Below are 23539 nucleotides of genomic sequence, written 5' to 3'. Positions count from 1 at the left end.
GGTTCAATGAAAAGAAAGTTTTGCCAGCAAATTCATCAGATTGTTCATGCCACCAGTCTGGAACTTTATACTCATGTATTTGTTTCTTCACATTTGTCAACTGCTTTAAGTTTTACCATACAAACTTTTCTCACTGGGAAACTACCCATTTTGTAATGAAAACAATTGTTACTCAACAATAAACAACGAAAATCATTCCAATAGAAGTATCCATTCATTTTTTTTATCCTTTACCGAAGGATGACGAAATCTATGCAACGGTGATGGTGTGTGTGGGGCTGTATATGTGTATGGCTTTGGCTCGTAAACTGGTATCTCAAGAAGTAATAGTTGACTGAACTTCAAATTAGTGTGTGGATAGTCCTTAGTGGATAGATGTTCTCTATCCTTTTTCATGGAGGTCAAAAGTCTGTAAATCTTGTAAGCACAATATCGCAAGGACTAAAGCTGCTTCAACTTTTAAATTGGGCTGTTGATAGCCCTTGGTGAGCAGATGATCGCTAGTGTTTTTCATGGAGGTTAAAGGTTATTTGAGGTCACCAGAGGTCAAAGGCTGTAAACCTTGTGAACACAATATCTCAAGAAGTAAATTTTCTTGAACTTAAAACTTGGTATGTTGGTAGCCCTTGATGAGCAGATAATCCCTAGTGTTTTTCATAGAGGTCAAAGGTCGTTCAAGGTCAATTGTTGGTTAGTCGGAATAAGTAGAATTATACAGAAGTGAACTTTGTTTGACCTTCGACCCTCATTGCATAGATACGCATTGCTCAATTCTGCAAGACTTGCCATATCTGCTCAGCAATTCAGATCGTTACAAAATCTTGTAACTAGTTTCTTATCATATGGGCAAGGAATCACTAAGTCTTTTGACTTTCTGGTTGACCAATGTAGTTTTTTTAAGTCAATAAAAATCATATTTCTTTCTGCTCCCTTTCAACCAAATGCAAAAACAATAGTAGAATGTACAGTAAAAGTGATAAATCTTGTAACTCACCATTGATCTTTTATCTAGATGACCTGACTTTTTTACCCTAATCCATAAATATATCCCTCATCCTGCACTCGACAAAGCTGATTTTTTTGTGCCTTAGACCAATTAGATCTGTGACATACTTCAACATCAGGAATATTTAAATGTACAGTCTGACTGAATTTTTTTTTTAAAGAAAAAACTCCCATTGACTATCAGTGGGAGTTTTTATCTCAATACATTACATGTATAGAGATATTGTAACAGTAAGTGGGACTCTCTCTTCTCTTAAAAAATTTTCAGCGTCTTCATATAAAGTTATTTCTCTCTGGAATTTTCAGAGCAAGCATATATGATATAGGCCAACAAAAGTTAGTATTTTTTATTCCAGAATTTTATCTCATTCTATGACTTTTTCACCGATTTATGTCCAAATCGGGCCAATTTAGACTGAAATACAGTTGAAATTTTTGCACACGGTCCGAAACTTGTGTTATTGCGCAATCGTTAAACACTTCGCAAAAGCGGTGAAATGCATTGTGGGAGCTAAGCCCATCACTAGATTTTAGTACACTGCGGCTTGGATATCGTCTGAAAATCCGTTTTAATACATATTCATAAAGCAGCCATCGAATTGCTTCAAGCAAAATTTTGAACAAAAGAAGTTGAATATTCATTAAATATCTGTTTGCGACGATGTCGGACTCACAATGTCGATGAAATTGGGAAATTACTTTGCCTCGGCTTGAAAAATAAAAACGAAACGTAAGTACAATCCTTTCATCTTTCGAATTGCACATTTTCCGTTTTCAAGGAAGTACCACCTCCATCGCCCTGAATGTTAATCAATGATTTGAGGCTAAATTTCGGAGTTTTTCCAGCATTCTGGGTTGAATTAAAGTGACATTTTTAAGGTTGCACTTGTAAACGGGCATCAATGTATCCTATCGTGGTTCATTGCATATGTACATAGGTATGCACGTTACCATAGTGTGTAGCCTAGGGTTGTAGTTTTAAGTATTCTATAGTGCAGTGTATTGATATTACGGGACCGTGTTAATGAATTATGAATATGTTTGCTGTCAAGACATTGTTGACGAATACAATGTGGTTGCCTTGAATTTTGGAGGACTTAAGCACTTAGTAGTAGGGTAGTGATAGTACAACTACACAATACTAAGCCTATGCTGGTATTATTACTCTAGTTTACTGCTGACTAGAATTGTCACTGGTGGTTTTCAGCACTGGCAATACCTTCATGCCCAGTAGCATGGTGGGCTCATAATTGATGCACTTTAGCCTTAGGATTTGATCAATGATATATATCAAGGAAAAATTCAAATTACTCAACTGTATTTGTTTTTTCATATGTGTAGTTCCTCAGAAATGTTCTGAGCTTATGCACCGTACAATTCAGCAGAATTTGACCACACAATGTCTGCCGTGTCAAGTTCGTTCATACCCCTAAATTGACACATTCGTCGATAAGCTAACTGTAGTGTAGGCCTAAGTATACATCCATTGACTTTAGATGCTGATTGCTATGCTCTGACTCTGAGCCTCTAAGCTCAGACAGGTCATGTCCCAGAGAGTAGTGTTATCATATTGAGGTAATGTAGGGTATTTTTAGGGTGTAAGATTTCCAATTGGCCAAAAAACGTGCAAAACTTGGGGGAGGATGTTAAAAGCTTAAAAAATACCACAACTTGGTCAGCAAATGGATTCCAAATCATGAAATATGTAATTCTGCTTGACTGCAAAAAGTTTAGGTGGCCTGCTGTATCGTTGCTAGTCATAATTTAAGGTGCGTCAATTACGGGGGTGCGTCAATTATGAAGCCTTTACTATACATATAATAGTACTTGAAAATTAAATCTTACATTAAAAAAAAGTACTGCCTTGGTCGGCTCTGGTGAGTACTAAGTATAGTTTTACCCTTGTGTGATTTTATCCGGTGTACCCAGATACATAGGCCCACCTGCTAATTGTGGATAAAGTCACTCACTGTAGGCTACATTACAGGTTGGTCAAGTCAGTGACAAGTTAACATTGGTTCTCTACTTTGCCCAATGGATAAGTGTGCACTGAATTTTCGTACAGTGTTTGCAACCCATTTTGGCAGTATTCTTTTGTTTGTGAATTCATATAGCAGTTTGTTTTTTTTGTGGTTGTGCATGTGCCTATTTCACTTTCTTTCGAAATTCTTCACCCTGTAATGCTGTATGTTTCTTTCATTTTCAGAGAGAAAATGTGGGCACTTCGTATATAGTAACTTTTTGGACTTCTTAATTGAATTCAGTACTTTTCACGCCATTTCATTTTTTGCCTTCATTCAATAAACTTTCATTAACCTTGAAAAAACACATTCCTGTTATATTTTTGCCCACTAAATCGTACATTCATATTCACCAGTGTGAAGAAAAATTAACAAGTTCCTACATAAGATGTACATTTCACGTATCCAAAAATACTTTTCAATTGATCACGAAGATAAGCTGATTGATGTCTAGGAACCTACATCATAAACTATATGACGAAAAAGTCCAACAGAGACTGACCCAAGATGAAGGATATCACATAGACAAGTTCTTAAATATTCTATGACATTAATAAACCTTGCAACGCTGTTCTCTCGACAAACAGGCAATGGGCGCTAAAGCAACACTCGCAGGAATGAAGTGTAACCTGCACAGACTTTTCGTTGCAGAGTAGCGTAAATGCAAGTTCTGTATTTGTTGTACCATGATTGATATTGAAAATTGTAGAGACAGAGCAAAGATATGAAACTAGGAATCGAAATTAGAACTTCCAGTATTGAGATACTGCGTCATTGGATCAGCAACTCTAATGAAAGTCCTTTTTCTTTTTTAGGTGACACCAAATCTGTAAAATGATTGCACAATATCCTTTTCAATATAAAATTCAATATTGCTTGCAGTAGACTGTAATCAATATAAATGTAGTTTGTAAATGTATAGGCAATAAACCCAGTGACATCAATGGAGGAAGCCCAGTTACTTTCATATCCATGCACCATTTGTAATAACTTTTTTGGACTTTCTTTCTGGCATTTACTGAAACATATTAGAATCAACCATAGTCATATGCCCAATTTTTCTGTTAAGTGTGGTATCATGGGATGTCAAAAAACATGAATTTGAGCATGAATTTGTTGAAAACCCTGAAAGGGAATTTAATCTCGCCTATGGACTTGCAATGTTTTTGCTTAAAATCAGAGAACAGTTGAGGTTGCCAATCAATGCAACCAACAACATTTTTTCAGAAATTTCTTGTGAAAGAAAGTTTTTGTCATCAGTCGGAAAAAATGAAAACCATATTGCAAGCTCATGGTGTTCCAGAAGATACTTATTCAGACATACTGTACCGGTCGTGGCAAGACGCAAAAAGACGGATGGTTTCGAACAAGAATTAGTCACCGCAATTTATTGGCTCCGCACTCGTTTTATGACTATAACTCCCGTAAAACTATCGAAAATACAAAAATAGAAAACTTACAGTACTAAATACAACATTTTTATAATTTGTTTTTGGGCATAAATAAAACTACACAAACTTCACTATTGCACAAACATGAACCATCAAATACATGAAGAAAGCATTTAACTTATAATATATAAACACCAAAATACCTCTTTAGCCCTTTAATGTCTAGAACTTCCAGCAACCACTATCACCAACTGCTTACGTGGCATTACATTCCATTGGCTTCGCATGGATCTCAGATCTTAATATATATATAATTTATGTGTTCTGGCTAAACGCAACCAATGCCAGTGGTCCCTTTTCCGTGTGCGCCCAATATATATCAAAGGACATTGAAAAGGACCTATTACATAACATAAATCACGAGGGTTCAACAAGCCAATCACGCAAGGTTCTCGTTTAAACATGAGCAAATAATTATGCAGCTGAATCTTAACAATTTGAGGTATGGTCAAACAAAGTTACCAAATGTTATTTAACACACAACAATACGAAAAACGAAAAAACGCAAAATACATTTCACTACATGGCCCCTCAAAATGAGAAATCATTTTATACGCCAAACACTTAACATGCTACACAGTACATAAATGCTTAGTATACAATCGTAGAGTGGACTATGGCCCCTCATGACTACTCTCATCTGAGGCCTTAACTAATACTATCAATTTATGAATTGGTCTATCAAGAACATTAACAGGACCTTGACGTTTACCCTTATTATCAATGTGAGAAGCTAACCTAAGTTTCACCTTACGAACATATTTGTCACTACCTTCAATTGTCTCTTGTACTCTAGCCATGGGCCACCTATTTCTTGGCTTGTCAATATCCTTAATTAAAACTATGTCCCCAACCTCTATGTTGACAGATGGCGAACACCACTTTTGCCTGACCTGAAGATTTTGAGGGTATTCCTTCCTCCATCTGGACCAAAATACATTTAATAAATATTGTACTCTACGCCATCGCTTTCTAGAATACATATCTGCAGAGTCGAACTGACCTGGAGGTGGAAGAAGTAATTACATGATTAGGAGTTAACGGCTCTAATGACAATGGATCATACAGAGTTTCTGTAGTCAATGGACGGCTATTAATAATAGAAGTGGTTTCATACATAAATGTCCTAAGAGACTCATCATCAAGTTGAGTCCCTAACTTGTGTAGCATAGAATCCAAAATGCAACGAACCGTTTTAATCTGTCGTTCCCAGACACCACCCATATGACTAGCTTGTGAAACATTAAACTTAAATTCAATATAATCACAACCCAGCTCAAGCAAGCTTTTACTTACAACACCTTGGTTCATTTCCTTTAATGCAGCTAACAACTCGTTATTTGCCCCTACGAAATTAGTGCCCTGATCACAACGCAATTGTCTTACAGGGCCACGTATAGCTTGAAAGCGTCGTAATGCATTCAAAAAAGAGTCGGTGGTCAATGAATTAGCTACCTCTAGGTGTACCGCCCTTGAGGCCATACATGTAAATAACACGCCATACCTCTTCAACTCCTTACGACCTTCCTTTACAAGCCAGGGACCAAAACAATCTACACCGCAATATGTAAAGGGTGGACTAGACTCCACTCGATCAACTGGTAAGTCTGACATTTTCTGTTGACCCAACTACCACGAAGCCGTCTACAAGTAACACATTTGTATATCACTTTACCAATTAAAGAACTACCACCAATGATCCAATAACCATTTGCCCTAAGTTCGTTTGAAGTTAAAACTCTACCCTGGTGGGCAACTAACTCATGAAAATGTCTCACAAGAAGCTCTGCAACATGGCATAACTTAGGAATAATTACAGGATGCTTCACCTTAAACTCGAAGCTAGATTTAGATATACGACCACCAACACGAATAACACCATTTTCATCCAAAAATGGATCTAGAGCATAGAGTGGACTGCCTTTCTTCAAGCATTGTACTGGATCACTACTTAATGTACGAAGGATTTGAAGCTCTTCCTTAAATGCATAGGACTGAACTATTCGCAGTATTTCAATCTCGGCTTCAAACAAAGAATCTACATTAAGTTCCCTAACCGGAAGGAAGGTTTTACTAGCCTTAGCCTTAAGCATAGCCTTTAGCCAAAGGCATAATGCAATAGCTTTCCTTGCTTTAAACCAACTCGAAAAGGAGCTTAAACGATCTACTTCCAAATGATCAAAGACCTCAAGGTTTGTAACGTGCTTAACCAGTGGGAGTTGACTTTGCCATAACATCTCTGGCCCTCTAAACCAGCTTGATATCCTTAATTCATCAACTGTAAGTCCACGAGAGGCACAGTCACTGGGATTTTCAAACCCTTTAATAAAATGCCATTGGCTACTACTACTCATTTCATGAATCTGTTGCACCCTATTTGCCACAAACACATGAAATCTTTTGACATCATTATTGATATACCCAAGGACTACCTGACTATCAGACCAGAAATATTATTATATTGTACTCCAACTCTTGTTTCAACAAGGCACTCATTTTTACCGACAATACAGCTGCAGTCAGCTCTAGGCGTGGTACTGTAACAGGCCTACGGGGAACAACCCTAGACTTTCCAAGAACAAAGCTACAATGAACTTTACCTTCACGATTAGTCATGCGCAGGTAAGAACAGTAACCATACCCAATGGTGCTAGCATCACAGAAATGATGCAGTTCTGTCTTTGTAACGGTGCCAAGTTCAACAAGCTTAAAACACCTATCAATTCTGATGGTTTCTAACTTAGATAAACCCATCCTCCACTTTTCCCACTTACTATGTAGCTCATCTGGCAAGGGACTATCCCAATCTAAATGATCATAACATAATTGCTGTAAGATTTGCTTTCCTGGAAGCACAACTGGAGCTATAAACCCAAACGGGTCATACACCGAAGCAATCGTAGAAAGGATACCACGCCGTGTCAAAGGGCTATCACTAAGTGTTATCTTAAATTGAAATTCATCTGATTCAATACACCATTGTACTCCAAGAACCCGATCCAAATGAGTTGCGTTTGAGGAGAGGTCTAAATGCCCGGAAGCAACCGCAAGATCTTCCTCAGGAATTGATTGCAACACAGCCTTAGAATTACACTTAATTTTGGTGAAGTTAACGCCACCCTTATGTAGCATTTGTTTCGTTCGAGAAATAAGGTCTACAACTCTATTAACTGTATCAACAGATTTAAGACCATCATCCACATAAAAGCTTCGATTAACAAAACCTGCTACATCCTCCCCGAATTTAGAACCATAGTCTAATGCAATTTGTTTTAGGCCAAAATTTGCACACCCTGGAGATGATCCTGCTCCAAACAAATGTACAGTCATACGATATTCCATAGGGTCACCATTAAAATTACCCTCACTCCACCAAAGGAATCTTAGAAGATTACGCTGTTCAGGATTAACCTTAAACTGATAGAACATTGATTCTATATCTCCTGCAAATGCAATTCTTTCTTGACGAAAACGACAGAGAACACCAAGTAGATCGTTGGTCAAATTAGGACCAGTAAGTAATTGATCATTTAAGGAAATTCCTTTGAATTTTGCACTGCAATCAAATACTACACGTATCTTTCCTGGTTTCTTAGGGTGATATACTCCGTGATGAGGAATATAGTTTACCTGATCAGCATTTAGCTCAGAACTAGGAACTAATTCCGCATACCCCTTGTCAATAATGTCTTGCATAAAGGTAACATAATCCTTAGCATAAGTATTATTACGCTCCATTTTCTTTCTTAATTGATTCAAACGGTAGAGAGCCATACATTTATTATTTGGAAAAACCTGAGACAATTTCATGGGTAATGGCAGTTGATAATGACCGTCACTTAACTGGCATACTCCCTCCTTAAGGATGTTAAGAAATTTCTTATCTTCTCTTGAATAAGCGTTTTCAAAATTTCGTTCATTAAATTCCAATTCCATTAACCCTGCCACCCGAGTTGGCACAACCTCCCTAACATTACATTTCAAACAAATCTTAGCCCCATCACGTGGTAGAATACTGTCAAATTCAGAAGTGGGGCGAGGAGTCACAATAAAGTGGCTAACTCCAACAGGATCGCACTTATCCACAGACAATTCTCGAGGGTTAATTATGCCAACAATACCCCAACCCAAGTTGGTTCTTTCAGCATACGGACCATTATCAGGAGGAGAGATAACCTCAATAGGCATTAATGCTTTAGGGCAATTATAGCCTATCAACAATCCTATCTCACACTGTTCTAACGGCATGAGATGATTGGCTATTCGTTTCAAATGTGGCCACTGCCTGGCAGTTCCCGGAGTGGGAATATGAGATCTATTGGCTGGTATGGAACAACGTGTATACGAAACAGGCAAGTGAACTTTGGTACCTTCCCTATGCCCTCTAACAGACAAGCCACCAATCCTACTACTGTCTACCAACTGATTCTTAGATGACAAAGTGGACAGACTCAACAACGTCTTTGAACCTTCCACGTTCAGCAGCTCACAGGTCTTATCAGTAATAAATGTACTATCTGACTGAGTGTCTAAAAGGGCATACACAAGGACTTCTCTTTGCGGAGCATCCACGTGAGAAACATATACAGGAAGGATGAGAGAATTCATTGTTATGTCCCTTAACCCACTTACATGACTCAATCCCGTGTTAATTGGTTCTGTTTGAATGCCAATTGACTTACTGGAACTACAAACAGTTTTACCTATGTGAGAAACAATGTCACCATGAAGTGCTGTAGGATGAGACCTTGAACAAATATTACATACGAGACGATTGCGACAGAATTTTGATATATGGCCTTGACGTAGGCATCCATAGCACAAGTTTTTGGTTTTAACAAATATCTTACGATCTTCGACCGTTTTAGCAAGAAACTTATAAAAACAGTCAAGTCGGTGATCACCTTCGCAAATTAGGCATTTATACCTATGGGCATTGAGTTTTGTACTTAAATTGTCAAACCCTGTTTCGACTACAAAGTTACTAGCACCCCTTGTGCCTCTTGACCCCTTGCCCTTCTGGCTAGAAACTATTAAAGGATTACATGCAATATCAGCTTCCTTGGCGATAAACTGTCTAAACTTACCAAATGGCGGAAAATCATCCCATTCTGACAGTACTCGTCCCCACCTTTTAACCAACCAATCAGGCAATTTATCAAGCAATTTGCGATTTTCCCAACTATCATTTAGGAAGCTAAGCCTACCCTTGACCAATTTCAAAGCAAACTCGCACTGGCCTAGGAAGTCTGCAAACTTGCGAAGTGCAAGTCCGTCATTAGGTTGGATGTTAGGCCACCCTTCAAGTTTAGATCTGAAAGCATCGGCGATTGCTAAATTATTACCATATCTATCGTCAAGAAGTTTTCGTACCTCTATATAGGTGGAATCAGAAGGAACCAAGAAATAGCCCTCCAATGCATCCTTAGGTGGACCACTAAGGTACCGTTTAAGATAGTATATTTTCTCAGAGGGGGGTATGCCCTTATTCTCTAACAATAAATCAATAGCACACTTCCAGCCAGGATACTGTAACGGGTCACCACTAAATATTTCAGGTTCTGGAACTGGAAGTCTATTTAGAGATACTTGATACAAAAAATCATTGGTTAAATTACCTAGGTTGGCACGGGTTGCCGTAGGCTGATCATTGTTTCCACCTGTTAGGGGAACATTAGATTTAGTGACGCCTTGTCTTAGTACGGGTTGCTCTAAGTATGCCTCATATGTTAGGTGCTTCCTATCCTGTGGGTTATTAACATCACCCAGGGTTTCGACATAATTTTGAGTATATTTAAGACTATCGTCTGGGAAATCCATGTGCACTGAACCCTGTTCTCCAATTGCATCCAATTTTACCTTAGCTATGGCTAATTCTGACCTTTGCAATTCAGCTTCATGCTTTGCCCTTAACTCTAATTGCTGGACCTCAAATTTTGCCTTCATTTCTATTTGTTTTAGTTTGGCCTCATGGGCTGCAATCGTTGTTACAATTTCATCTTTCGTAGAAGAATGAGATTTTGCCGACACTGATGATTTTGAACATGAGCCTTGGCTAGTTACAGAATGGATATACTCAGAAACCCTCTTTATTAAATTACAGTGTTCTATTTCTATTGCCTCAAAAATTGAATATTTAGAACCCATTTGATCAACGGTCGAAAGCAAATTATCGACTTCGATGTACACATTAGACAAATCTGCCATAGTTTCTAACAGAACATCACGTTCGGCCTTAATATCTACTAAATTGCTCCTTTCAGAAAGTAGGCATTCTATCTTTAACACATGTTTACGCCACTTAGAGATTATGCCTCTAAATCTTTGCTCCTTTTGACCCAACTGATACTGAAAACCTTTCTCAGTCAAAATCCTTTGACGAGTGTTAAACCCAGACGTTTGGTCTTCAGAAACCGTGCCCTCATTATCAGCAGAGTCCATCATAATACTGAATTGTTAAAGGTTCAACTCAAAGTACCATATATAATGATGATAGGACCGAACACACAGTCACTCCTAACACAGTTATGAAAACAAGGCTACCAAACCTAACACTATTTTACTACTATAACAATATCAACATACAGTCCTACATAGACTAGACTGTCACGACATAACACAAAACTAACGGTATGAAAGAGATAGAAAGATATAAAACGGATATCGAAAATATATATATATATCTGGCTAAGCCTTTACATTGCAACCATTATACCTTATAATTCTGAAAAGTTCAGAGAGTAACGACACCGGTCTTGCGGTAATAGTAACGAAGGGTTACATGGCTACAGGCCTGGAACCTCGCAGAACTGGATGCATATTGCTAGTCAATGGTCAACGATATGAAGATAGCAACCTACTTCAACAGTTCCGCAAAATAACAAAATACCTGTTTTATGGTATAGCCAGGACGTCGTTCAAACTGGTATATTAAATACTATATGATGGATGGATATGGAGGCCGTGACACGTCTGCCGTAGTTTTGGCTGCAAATAGTGTAGAGCTAGTCGAAGATGGTGGTAGAATGATGTTCTCGGAGATTTCCACGCCGATATGTTATTGAAGAAAGACTCCCTGGAAGACGCACGGAAGTCCCATCCAAGAGTTTTACTGTACCGGTCGTGGCAAGACGCAAAAAGACGGATGGTTTCGAACAAGAATTAGTCACCGCAATTTATTGGCTCCGCACTCGTTTTATGACTATAACTCCCGTAAAACTATCGAAAATACAAAAACGAAAAAACGCAAAATACATTTCACTACACATACTAAATGATGACGGTGAACTTGTTAATGCATTTAAAATGCTGTGTACAGAGTCCAGGCAGATGAAATATATCAGAGAAAATGTGCAGCTTATTGAGCCAGTAATGTACAAAGTTAAAAACCGAGTAGGTAATATTGTTGGCAGTTATCATTATGTGCCTATCTTAGAAAGTATTAAGGCTCTCCTTTCTTGCCCTGATGTCTTTGCAGAGGTGATGAACACTCACAAGAGTTGTGAAAATTCTATGTTGACAAGTTACTGTGATGGCGCACTATTTAAGCAGAATAAATTATTCTCAGCTCATTCCAGCTACATTCAGGTTCAGGTCACATGATGATGATGATCATGATGATTTTCAAGTCACAAATCCTCTCTGAACAAAAGTTAAGAAACACAAAATTAATGCAATGTACTTTATTGTAGGTAACCTCCGACCAGAGCATAAAGGTCAAATGCATGTCATACAACTTGTTTGGTTGTGCAAAACTTCTTTTCTGAAGCAAGCTGGTTTCCATGAACTTTGTAAACCTTTGATCAAAGATCTGAAAAAACTTGAGAACAGTGGTGTGAGAGTTTCTGTTAGTGGAGAAGAAAAGGTCCTTAAGGGGGCTGTATCTTGTTTATCTGCAGACAATTTAGGAAGCAGTGCTATCGGTGGCTTCATGGAAAGTTTTAGTGCAAACAGATGCTGCAGATTTTGCATGGTTCACAAACAAGATCTTCAAGTAAATAGTAATCCATTAGCTCTGCAAGAAAGAACAGCAGCAGGTTATGATGGACAAATTCAAAACATACAAGGTGATCCAGAAGTCTGCTCTGTATATGAAGTGAAACAAAACTGTCCATTAAATGATTTGAAATATTTTCATTGCATAGGAGGTTTACCCTCAGACATAGCACACGACTTCCTAGAGGGCGTCTGTCCATTGGTTCATAATAAGGTATTGTCTGATTTATCTTTACAGAACATTGTTTCTGTTGATTCCATCAACAAACAACTTGAAACCTTTCAATTCAAAGGTTCTGATAAGAGTAGCAAACCCTCACCTCTCTCAAAGAAATCTGGAAAGGTACAAGTAAAACATTCTGCTTCTCAGATGTGGTGCTTGACCAGACTGATTGGTATCATTTTTGGGTAATTATGTTGAAACGGGGAATAAGCATTGGGCATTGATACAACAGGTTGCTGATGTTATGGATCTTGTAACAGGGATGTTTTAATCATACTGAAGTACAGAATTCCAGAAATGTCATAAATGTGCTTCTGCAGCACTGCAATTGATGTAGCAAAATAAAAGAGGCCTTTAATTCACACAATTGAATGAAATTGCAGTAACATATTTGATGCTACTGTATATCTTGCATGCATAATTTAGACTGATAATAAAGGATATCACCATTAATGTCACTATGAGTTCAATTTTTTCAAAGAAAAAATGATATTCTTCAATTTTATTATAACATTATCATCTAACCATAGGTACGTGCCAATGTACTGCATGTTAAGTAGAACATGTAAAGTAGATCATATTGTTACAAAGGGCCCTGAATGTTTAACTGAGTCCTTACAGAAAGACCTAGTATCTATCAATTTTAAAAGCTCTTAATAATTAAGCGAAGTAAAATCGATTGCAATAAAATTTGTTTTATAAGGGGGAGGGAGCATTTTGATTATTGTCAAAATGGTTGTTCATAAGGTAAAAAAAATATAGGTAACTGCTGCATAACTACTTTCTATAACAGTTTAATGATTTTATAAAGTTCTGTATGTGCTATATTTCAAACTTTGAATGTTTGTTTTATATTTGGTTTGTCAATTTCTTACTACCGTATTCAGATTTTAAACATGAAGCAGAAGAATGGCAGCTAATGAAAACCTACTTGTGAATGGTTGCAAATTGGCTATATCATTTTTACATTCCACAAACTTTACTGTTGCTTTGCAGTACTGCTCAAATGCAAGATTGGATGTATCGGACACTATCATTTTGGATCAAAGGGCAATTGTATTTTTTTCTCTTTTTGGTTTTGTTAATTTGATTAATGCTTGTTTGAGTAACAAATGGGATGTTAGAACACACATTGTGAACACTGACACTTTTAGTCCATAATCTTTCATAACCCTTACCTGATCTTACAGCCAAAATGTTCAGGTATCATTGTTCATATAAAGAGAGCAAGAAAAGTGATTCAGAAGGATGAGTTAACAACAAAATGAAAAGATGTTTTTGGAATAGCCCTGAATAGCACCATTTTATGTCAAATCTTTCATGACGATTTCGATGACTGGGTTGATACTGAAATACAGTCATTACCAAGTAAGGGAAAATTGAAGATAATAGTTCTTGAAGCATTGGAAGGTCCATGTAGCTCGGATACTTGCTCCGTGTTTTCTGATTCAAGTTCAAGTTCTTTGAGACAGTCTCAGATGTCAACCTCTGCCAACCTACAGTATGCTACAGCAGAATCACAATCCTTCCAGGAACTAACACCCATCTTGCTGTCAACTGATGAGGATGAAAGCCTGGCAGTGCTGTCAGGAGTTTTGGATATTGAAGCATCATCCTCGTCTCAGCAAGTAGATACCAAAATACCACAGTAAGTTATCAAGTTGACAAAAAATCAAGAATTGAAGTAATAATGGGTACTTTAAAATTAATAGTGTTCTAAAGCGGTCTGTATTGGACATGAACTTTTCATCTGATGGAGGAACCATTGTGTATCTTTATATATAATTAATATCCTTCAAAAATGGTTAATTGAATGGTCTGTATGCTATATATATTACATAATTATTAGCAATTCATGTCATTTGCCCTTAACCCCAATTAGCCCAGAAGGGCTAATTCTCCAGCCCCTCTGACTTTTTTGTGATAACTTCGCAACGCATATACAGTACCGCTCACGTATAACTGGACATGTGTACGCGCACAGAATCGTATAAACACGTACACTCGCGTATAAACTCGTTGACAAAGAAATTGCCGCGTAGACACCGCGTGTAATACCTCTACGAGTTTATACGCAGGAAATGCTATTGTGCTGAATGAATAGGGATTAAAGTCGCCGAAAGAATTAGTGAGATGTTTAAAACAGCCGTTTTTACATCGTAGTTTAAGACGTGATATTCACTTTGCAGCGAAGGGGACGAAGGTAAAGTGTTTGATGGCATAGAATGTTTTTTGTTAATTGGGTTTCTATTCAGTGTTTCTTTCCCCGAATTTTTTTTTCAGTTTTAGAGGTTATGTTCCACGGAGGATTATTTACTTTGAATAGTTGTCAACATTTTGAAGAAATAATAAAGTATTACTAAGCGTTTCTTTGTAAATTTGTATTTAATTTACCGTTGGTTCGTTGGAATTAAAAGAAAAAAATTCCACGAACAACTTTGAAGCAGGGCCGGTTAAAACCGAAACATGTTTTTCGTCCGCGCAAGGGGCCTCCCTTTTCCTCATTCCCCGGGTGTCAATTCGGATTACAAGCAATCTAAACTATCATTAAATAATATTTTCTAAATGAAGCCACGTATTCCGAAGTAGTATTAACGCAATGAAAAGAAAAAATAATGGCCGCCCGTTTTTTTTCAGATTTAGTACGAGAAACATTATTTTATTTGAAAAAAAGAACAACTCAAACGTATGGTAATTCTTTGTCGCAAGAACTGTGTTATTGGAAAAAATGTGTTGAAAGAGGCAGAGAATTTGCCGCAAAACGTCGGACCTTTCATACGAAAATATGTATGATTGACATTTTCCGACAGTTCAAACCTTCATTGAACATCCTGTTCTCCCTCAGTTGATTTGAGTAGGCCTATGCTAAAACAAAACTTTGAACAAACAAAGAGGTGTTACGTAAAAAAACTTATACAGTTTCCATTTGCATGACTATTATCCTTGAATATCCGTTTGCCAAATTAAAAACATTTAGGATCCACAGACTGATTGGCCATGACAAAAGTGTTCAAGCACAATTTAAAATGGCGCTAAGATGCTTACCAGCTCCATTCAACTTAACATTATAAGAACCAGTTGTAATCGAACATCAGAAGAGTAAAATCCATGTATTCCAACAGTAAGTTTCATTTGAGGTTTTCGTTTTCCCATGTCATGCGTACAAAAACGTGATCACCAAATATCCCAACTGCAGGTGCGCGCGCGGAATATTGACTACCCCGGAAATGTAGGTCATGTCCTGATTTCTGCTCACAAGCCTGACACCTGTTAATTTGCATTCCATTCTGACCTAACAAGGAGTTGTTACAACCCTGGCAAACTGCCAAAAATACGTGCAACACTATATTAACCCGTCTCGTAAGAGAGGAGGGGGCGGCCCAAGCAGTCTCCCAGGTACCTTGCTTAGCGCGTGTGAGCTCAACCTTTGCAGCAACGAGCTTTACCCTGGATTCCTGGAAGTACAAGTATGTTCGCGAGATTTTACGCCCTGGGATTTGTTTCTCAATATGTTCAAATCTTGCGAATAACATTTCCTCATTGTCAAAAAACAAACTTCGATAACCATTGAAGATAAAAAAAGAGAGGAAAATAACCGGACGATTGAACGGTGAAAAAAAAAGAGAACAACTTTCGTTAATGTGGTTAAGTTAATATTTTCCTACCCTACCTATAAGTCGATACTTTTAATCCTTCATGGAAGCGAACTGCTTTGAAAATGGATTTTGAAGGTCAACAATTTAAGAAATGCTTACCGTTAAATGCTGACGTCAAACAATACATTTCGTATTAAGTCCAATTAGAGATCCACAAAGTATAAACATGTTTAGTTGAGCTTACTAAAGAGAAACTGCATTTGCATGCTCATTTTAAGTATCCAAATACTATACAACGAGATGGTATTCACCGAAAACCCCTTTTTCCTACCACCTGAGGTAAACCGTTTTTCTAGTAACATACTGTACAGTACTTAACATTGATACAACAGTTACTTCTTACAACAGCTTCGCAAAACATGTGACGCAATAGGTTAAGTTTTAACCGCGCAGCACATGTGTACCATTCAATATTTGCATATTACACCAAGAAGGCATTCCTTCGTCTTGATTCAGATGTAGCAACAGGTGCACTGACGACCAACATGAATTGTTAACTGGAATGATTGACAGTTGCTTGGTTACAGAAAGACAGGGTAAGTTATCATCATTCATTTCTTTATCATCGGCTTCTCGGCCTTTTGGCTAAGATCATGTGTAGTATCTGTTCCCTTTCGAGGGGAATGGTAATACACACCCGACGATGATCACACAGTCACAGTCCCGATGCAAGGGGACTGGGGCTGAGAGCGGATCAGTCGTTTGGTAGTTTGGTTTTCGTGCCCAGGTTCTTTCCTGGGTGACTTTTTCTTAAAAAGTATTTCTTTATTATCCGCATTTCCCATTTTTATTGGACGTGGACGGAGACGGAGGAAACTTATTTGTTGGGGAGGGGGGGGGGGGACGAATCGATAATGTAAGGGCCGAGACAGGACGTAAAAGCTCCACAAAATGTAGCTGCCCTTACTGTTGATTTTATATCACTTGTTTTGTATGAGGGGCATTGGTAGTGTGCGATAAATATGACTAACAGTAACATCAGAATTGAAAATACAAGACCTATAATATATGGATGATCGGCATAAAAAAGTTAAGTAGCATGTGATCCTGTCCAAACACATAGAGGCATATATAAAATAGACGCAGTTTGTCCGATTAACCCTTAGTTTAGGCAATGTTTAGTTTACATACAATGGAGACACAGTATAAATTACTGCCAGTGAACATAAACGAAAACACCGGCTATTCAGTACGGTAATATAATTACTAATCTGTTCCAAACAGCATGAAACGATGGATGATAAAAAGCTAAATGTTCCTATTAATGGTCATTGTGTTATTAAAGTGAATTATTTAACAAGTCTAGTTGTACAATGAGGATTGAATGTGATTTACTGTACTGTGGCATAAAAATAATAATAGTATATAAAATAATAATCTATATTCCTACGGCATTACACTTACAAGAATTAACGCATTAACATAACAAATTGTTAAACTCCGCATCGTCAAAACAATCCTACATCACAAGGGCACTACTGAATAACATAACATATATATACTGTAAATACTAAGCAGCAAAAGAATGGAATGAGCTAAATCCTACGATAAGAAACGCTAAGACTCTTGCAAATTTAAAAAAAAAAGGATTTGATAATGCATTACAATGTTGTATTTACTAGAGATATGTTTTATCTACTCATTGTACTTCTATGTTAGCGTTATTTTATTTTCTGTTTTATTCTTATTTTCACTACTATGTACTTTAAATGTTTACATGTTTGCAGTTCTGACTTTTCAAATTGGAAATTACGTCCACGGGCCTTTGTGTTTTTTTTTTGTCGCTCAGTGAGCCGCGTTCGTTAAGACTTAACTACAGTACCACGGGGAAGAATTCCCCTTCGACCTAATATCCTGTTCCTCTGCCGTGACACTCAACAACCTTTAGTAAAACCTTCTGGATGTGCCCGATGTATTTCTGACATTTTTCAGGAGTCATTCGTGTTTTCCAAAATGTTACAATTGCACTGCACAAGTCTTCCAAAGTTTGAGGTTTTGCCACGGTCCGTATATAATGTTTCAGTTCATGCCAGACCATTTCAATGGGATTCAGAGCTGGACTCTCTGCTGGTGTAGGCCACCATGGGATTGAATGTTCCTCCATGAATGCCTTGGTAAAACGGCTTGTATTCTTAGGGTCATTGTCCTGGATAAACCGATACTTTCCGTCCGGGAATGCCTCTCTAGCAAAAGGTAATAAATTGTCACGAAGAATTTTTGTATAAAACTCGGAATTTATAATTCCAGTAAATACGGAAATATCGGTAGCCCCTCTGCAGGATATCCCTGCCCAGACGTGCACTTTGAGGGGATGTTTCGGTTTTCCCAGATGAACGGACGGTTCAGACCTTCTGAAATGGAGACGGGCATGATGCTCTATTTCAATGGAACTCTCGTCCGTAAATACTGCATCCAGGAATCGGTCATTGCTGTCGATGCATCGCTGGGCGTGTGCTTTGCGTAAAAGTTTATTTTTATGTCGCACCATTTGACAGGTCTTTGTTTTGGTACAAACCCAATCAAGTTGGTCTTTCCTTAATCTCTTAATCGTTGATACGTGCACCGATACATCAAAACTTTTTTCCAGTTCCCGTTTTAAGCCGACAGATGTGAGTTCACGGTTTTCGACCATTTTTATGTCCATAAATGCAGCTTGTTCTTCATTCAGTTTAAATCTTCCTTTGTTTCGCGGAAGGTCTGCCAAAGACTTGTGTTTTTTCCAGCGAACGATAGTATTAACAATACTCTTTCTATCGACGTGTAGCCCTTCTACTGCAAGAATTCTTACGATTTCAACAGTTTTCTTTTGTTCTTCCCAAAATATCACAATTCTTCGTCTCGTTTCAATGGGTAAGCGGGGAATATTTTATACTGTATGATATAACTGGAAAAGTTGAAGCGATATGTTCGAAAGTAAGAGCGTGAATCAATCGTTCGGTTTTATCATATGCTCTACAGCACAGCACTCTGTCAATAGCTTGTTTACTCCTTTGAACAAACCGACAAATAAACATCCATGTACACTTGGTAGGCTTCATCACCGATCAATCGATTGACAAGTACATTGACTCAATTGGTGATTGATGCACAATGGAAAGGAGATTATCGAACCGCGCAAGCGTCATCAATGAGCCTTCTCATTGGATTACAGTCAAGTTTTTGTGCGACTGGTGTAGGCCCATAGACCTTTTCTTTGTTCAGACGGCGTACAAACTAGTCTTTGAAGACAACTTTTGTACCTTCACCAACCAGTCTCAAATAAAATAAAAGCGTTTCCGAGGAATGAGTTCCCTGTCGCATGCATTGACGATTTGAAGTAAAGACAAACCACACGTAACGTACTGTTCATACAACATATAAATATTTCAACATTATCATGAAACTGCAAGGCTTGGACTCAGAGTGCGGAATCTGGCTATACTGCACAAAGATTGAAGAAAGAGACGGAAAAATTAGAGTCAAGTAAGTATACATTTTGTTTTTACTTTAACTGTGTAGTCTGTATATACCAGTAACGTAAACGTACGATCGTAGAGATGAACGCTTCCTATTTATAAGAGTAGGCATATTGTAAGAAAATTAGACCATATAGGACCATGTTTCATATTTAAGTTGGTTTAGAAAAGATGTTTGTTGAAGTTCATAAGCTTTCATATGTCTGCAGTACCATGAAAAACACGCGATTCCGGTTTTGTAAGAATGGCGTTGATAAGAAACACAGGTTTACCTTCCAAATTTGTAAGAGCTTACATGTATAGTATCATGTACACTGCATGCACGATCGCAGCCAGATACATTGACCGTGTAATTTGTCCCCTTTTTGCCGTACTGACGATAGGTAAATAAAAAAATGTGACTCTCGGTGATTTGCGACTTAACTTTCCATTACAAAATATATCTTCTAAGCGTTCTCCGCGTTTTCAATTACAGAAAACAAGAAAATTTGTTGTCATGCAACATTAAAAGATGTCAAATAATTTCAAGGCAATAATTATGTCTCAAAAAACATTCGACCTTATGCAAAACAAGGAAATATTTTAGTATTACCCTCACCCCCCCCCCCCCGCCCCCCTGCGTTGAAGTAATATTGTACACGTTTTTTTTTATTTTAATTTACTTTTTTATTTTATTTCCAATTGTTTTCTTCCTGCTGTTAAGGTGGGATGGATACAACACCACTACGTGGCTTCACGCGTGCGAGGTTAGGGAGCCGCAGACGAAGCGACCCTTACGCAGAAAACCGAAGCGAGATGACTGGCCGACCTTAAGGAGTCCTGAAACCTACAACGTTTAGACGGGGTGTCAGTGCGTAGAGATGATGGAAGCTATGGGGAACGACTGATAGTGTATATCAATGACCCATATAATGGAAATGTAAGTTCCATTTAACACTATACTGTACCCATAATAATGTAACAATAGGAATGTGTTCGACATTCTGGCTCACTGCCAGTGCATGGGGTAGGGCGAGGCATTGTATCGGCCACACATGCAGTTGGGCGCTTAGTCGTGATGGATAAATTACATATTGGCAACGCGGGATGAGCGCCATAAGTTAAGCTTGCACCCATGTGCCGATACTGCTGTTGACTGTCCGTATCGGCAAATATGAAATTTTAACACGCAATCGTTATCGTCAGAACCAATGTTTCAGGCTAAATACGCGACTATCCCCCCCCCCCAGTTTCAACACTGCTATTTTAACGTTTGACTTTGATATATTAATACGGTATTTATATTTTTACGAAAACAGGTGATCAGAACATGTCGACAAACTTTACGATATGAATTGATCGTGGAGTGTCCTTTTGAGCAGCACACAGAGACAATGGATGAGATGCCAACCCCAACGTCTCCACGTTCACCTTCGCCACCCCGCCGTTTGTACCTGCCACGGATGAGGAGCAAGCAAGCCCCGTCCTATGTTCGCCATTACCGCCGCCATTGGTACCGGATGTAGGTGCTGCTTCAACAAGCCAAACTTCAAGTGTGAGTAAATATGCTGACAAGCAATTATGTAATTTAATTCTTCGACACAGTCTAAACGATGTCAGTGTTTTTTTAATGGGTGTTATTATGGTGACATCCCTATGTTCCGACGTCTCTATGTTCCCACAATTTTTTGGTCTGTAATATTTTTCAGGACATTTTTTTCGGACCCATTATTTGTGACCGAATTTTTTCCGACCCCATTCCTCTTTTGACCCAAATTTTTTTCCGGACCCCATTTTTTCGGACCAAACATTTTTCGGACCCATATATTTTGGGGCCAAATTTTGGAACAACATGATTTCTGATCAATTTTTCCTGACCCTAACCTGCGACCCCTAACAGCAACTTTTTTTTTCAGTCCCCATCCCACAGTCCGAAAAATGGGGGTCCAAAAATAATGAGTTTCCAAAAAAACATGGGGTACCAAGAAATTCTGTCCGAAGAAATGGGTCCCATTAAAATGAGGTCCAAAGAATTGGGTCCGAAAAAAATGGGCCCGAAAAAATTTTGCTCACAAAAAATTACAGTCCAAAAAAATTTTCGGAACAGAGACGTCGGAACATAGATATGTAACCGCTATTATAAGAAATTTATATTTTATCGATATTTAATTAATAATATTTTTATCATATAATCTTATTGCATTTCAGACTGCCACAACGCAACCAAGATCGGGTTCTGAGCGAAAGCCATCCACGACTACCGTCAAGAAACAAGTTCCTCTGAACTCTTAACATACTGTATTAGTATGTAATCATATTGACTATTACATATATAATCTACTTACAGTACCGATCATTTGTATACTGACACTACCGATCATTTTGTATACTGACAATACCGTTCATTTTGTATACTGACAATACCGATTATTTTGTATAGTGACAATACTGATCATTTTGTTTATGACTTCTGAATTTTTTTCAGGCTGCCAAAATGATCTGCTTTGGAAGGCCAGAATCTAGGATTTCCCAGGACGTACCTTCCACGGAGGAAAGTGGGGATGGAGAAGACACCCAGGGTGATCAACCAGCAAACGAGGTGCTAGAAGTTTAGGAAAAGCACGAGAAGGAAATAAAAGAACTTAAAAAAAACATTGACAGACTTTATCAATGAATCAAACAAAAGATACTCAACACTACTTTCTAAGTATTGCAACTTAGAAAGAGAACTGAAAGAAATCAAGAAAAACAGACCAGATCCCTTGGAGGCGGTCCCAGTGGATGCAATAGTCAGAACTCCAGTGCCACTGGGAGAGCTGGACCAAAATACACCACCACCACGCACTTCCGAGTCACCGGTTTCCGATCCTATTAAGCTGTCCTTGTCTGTTTTTGCGAACAACCCCAATGAGGTCGGGAGAAGACTGTCCAAGTTTTACTTTTCAAATGAGGAGAGAGCAGAACGCAACTGCAATGGGATTGGGAAACCAGCTCTCCCTCAGGACAAGCTAGCATGTTTGCGTAAAGACCTGTTTTCCATCGTGCAGACTCCCCTCCAACAACATGAAGCGGTGTGGAAGAAGGTAACTAAAGCTCTGGACGCAGAAATGCGATCGAAATCAGCTTACATGAAGAAGAAACTGATGCTCGTTTGATGGAGTTTTTATATTTTTTATGAACAAATTATTCATAACTGTTTTGTTAAAACTTGGTATATAATAATGTTATCCCATTTTGAATGAATTCTTTTTTGAATTAATTTTTCAAATCATTTAATTTTCATTTTGGTTTTTCAATTTATAAATTTGTCCTGAATTGTAAAATATACTGCACAAGAACTTCAGAAACGTCGCACTTGTGTCGTTCATTTTTATGTCTACTTGAATTTTGTTCTTAAATGTATTACATTTCATAATACCAAATATTGCTGACATAGGTATCAAACTAAACTACGTCTGATCAATAGAGAAAGTATAAAGAATTATCTGCCTATGACTGTAATGTGGATGGAAGATATAATACTACTCCCATTTTGTTCGCCGTCCAATTGGCTATGACCCCCTGGTCCACCGTCAGTACTCCAACCACCCCACGAACAACCGCCCAACTCCCGTGTCTCCTACCAAACTAAAAGATAAATGACTCGTACGATGACTAGAAGACGAAAATATGTACCTTATCGGCTCACTACCCCGTGATTCCTTCAGACCGGAAAAAAACATTAATTGACCTTACACGAGTTTTCAACACTTTC

At 38.1% G+C, this 23539-nt stretch overlaps 1 protein-coding gene, 1 long non-coding RNA gene and 1 pseudogene across 3 annotated transcripts; 2 read left to right on the top strand and 1 right to left on the bottom strand.

Annotated features, from left to right (window-relative positions):
* Nucleotides 1-6725: 6725 nt before the first annotated feature.
* On the bottom strand, nt 6726-11067 carry LOC139985085 (uncharacterized). The gene has a single exon (XM_071999277.1). It carries the CDS (start codon nt 10919-10921, stop codon nt 6917-6919), a length of 4005 nt encoding a protein of 1334 aa, XP_071855378.1. The 5' UTR covers nt 10922-11067; the 3' UTR covers nt 6726-6916.
* Nucleotides 11068-16916: 5849 nt separating this feature from the next.
* On the top strand, nt 16917-17141 carry LOC139957870 (U2 spliceosomal RNA; annotated as a pseudogene).
* A 980-nt stretch (nt 17142-18121) lies between these two features.
* Nucleotides 18122-23011, top strand: LOC139954677 (uncharacterized). 2 transcript variants are annotated; one of them, XR_011788168.1, is made up of 4 exons: nt 18122-19813; nt 20510-20725; nt 21105-21340; nt 21994-23011. It is a non-coding gene; the product is annotated as an uncharacterized lncRNA (long non-coding RNA). The 2 variants fall into 2 exon arrangements; XR_011788167.1 differs by lacking the exon at nt 18122-19813 and having other exon boundaries at nt 20475-20725.
* The last annotated feature ends 528 nt before the right edge of the window (nt 23012-23539 follow it).

The sequence above is a fragment of the Apostichopus japonicus genome, chromosome 17 (genome assembly GCF_037975245.1).
Source record: "Apostichopus japonicus isolate 1M-3 chromosome 17, ASM3797524v1, whole genome shotgun sequence".
NCBI classification, from domain to species: Eukaryota; Metazoa; Echinodermata; class Holothuroidea; order Aspidochirotida; family Stichopodidae; genus Apostichopus; species Apostichopus japonicus.
This window is presented reverse-complemented; position numbering and strand designations above follow the sequence as displayed.

What these genes read in the sequence shown, in the direction of transcription:
- LOC139985085 (XM_071999277.1), bottom strand. Translation starts at nt 10,921, where the DNA reads ATGATGGACTCTGCTGATAATGAGGGCACGGTTTCTGAAGACCAAACG.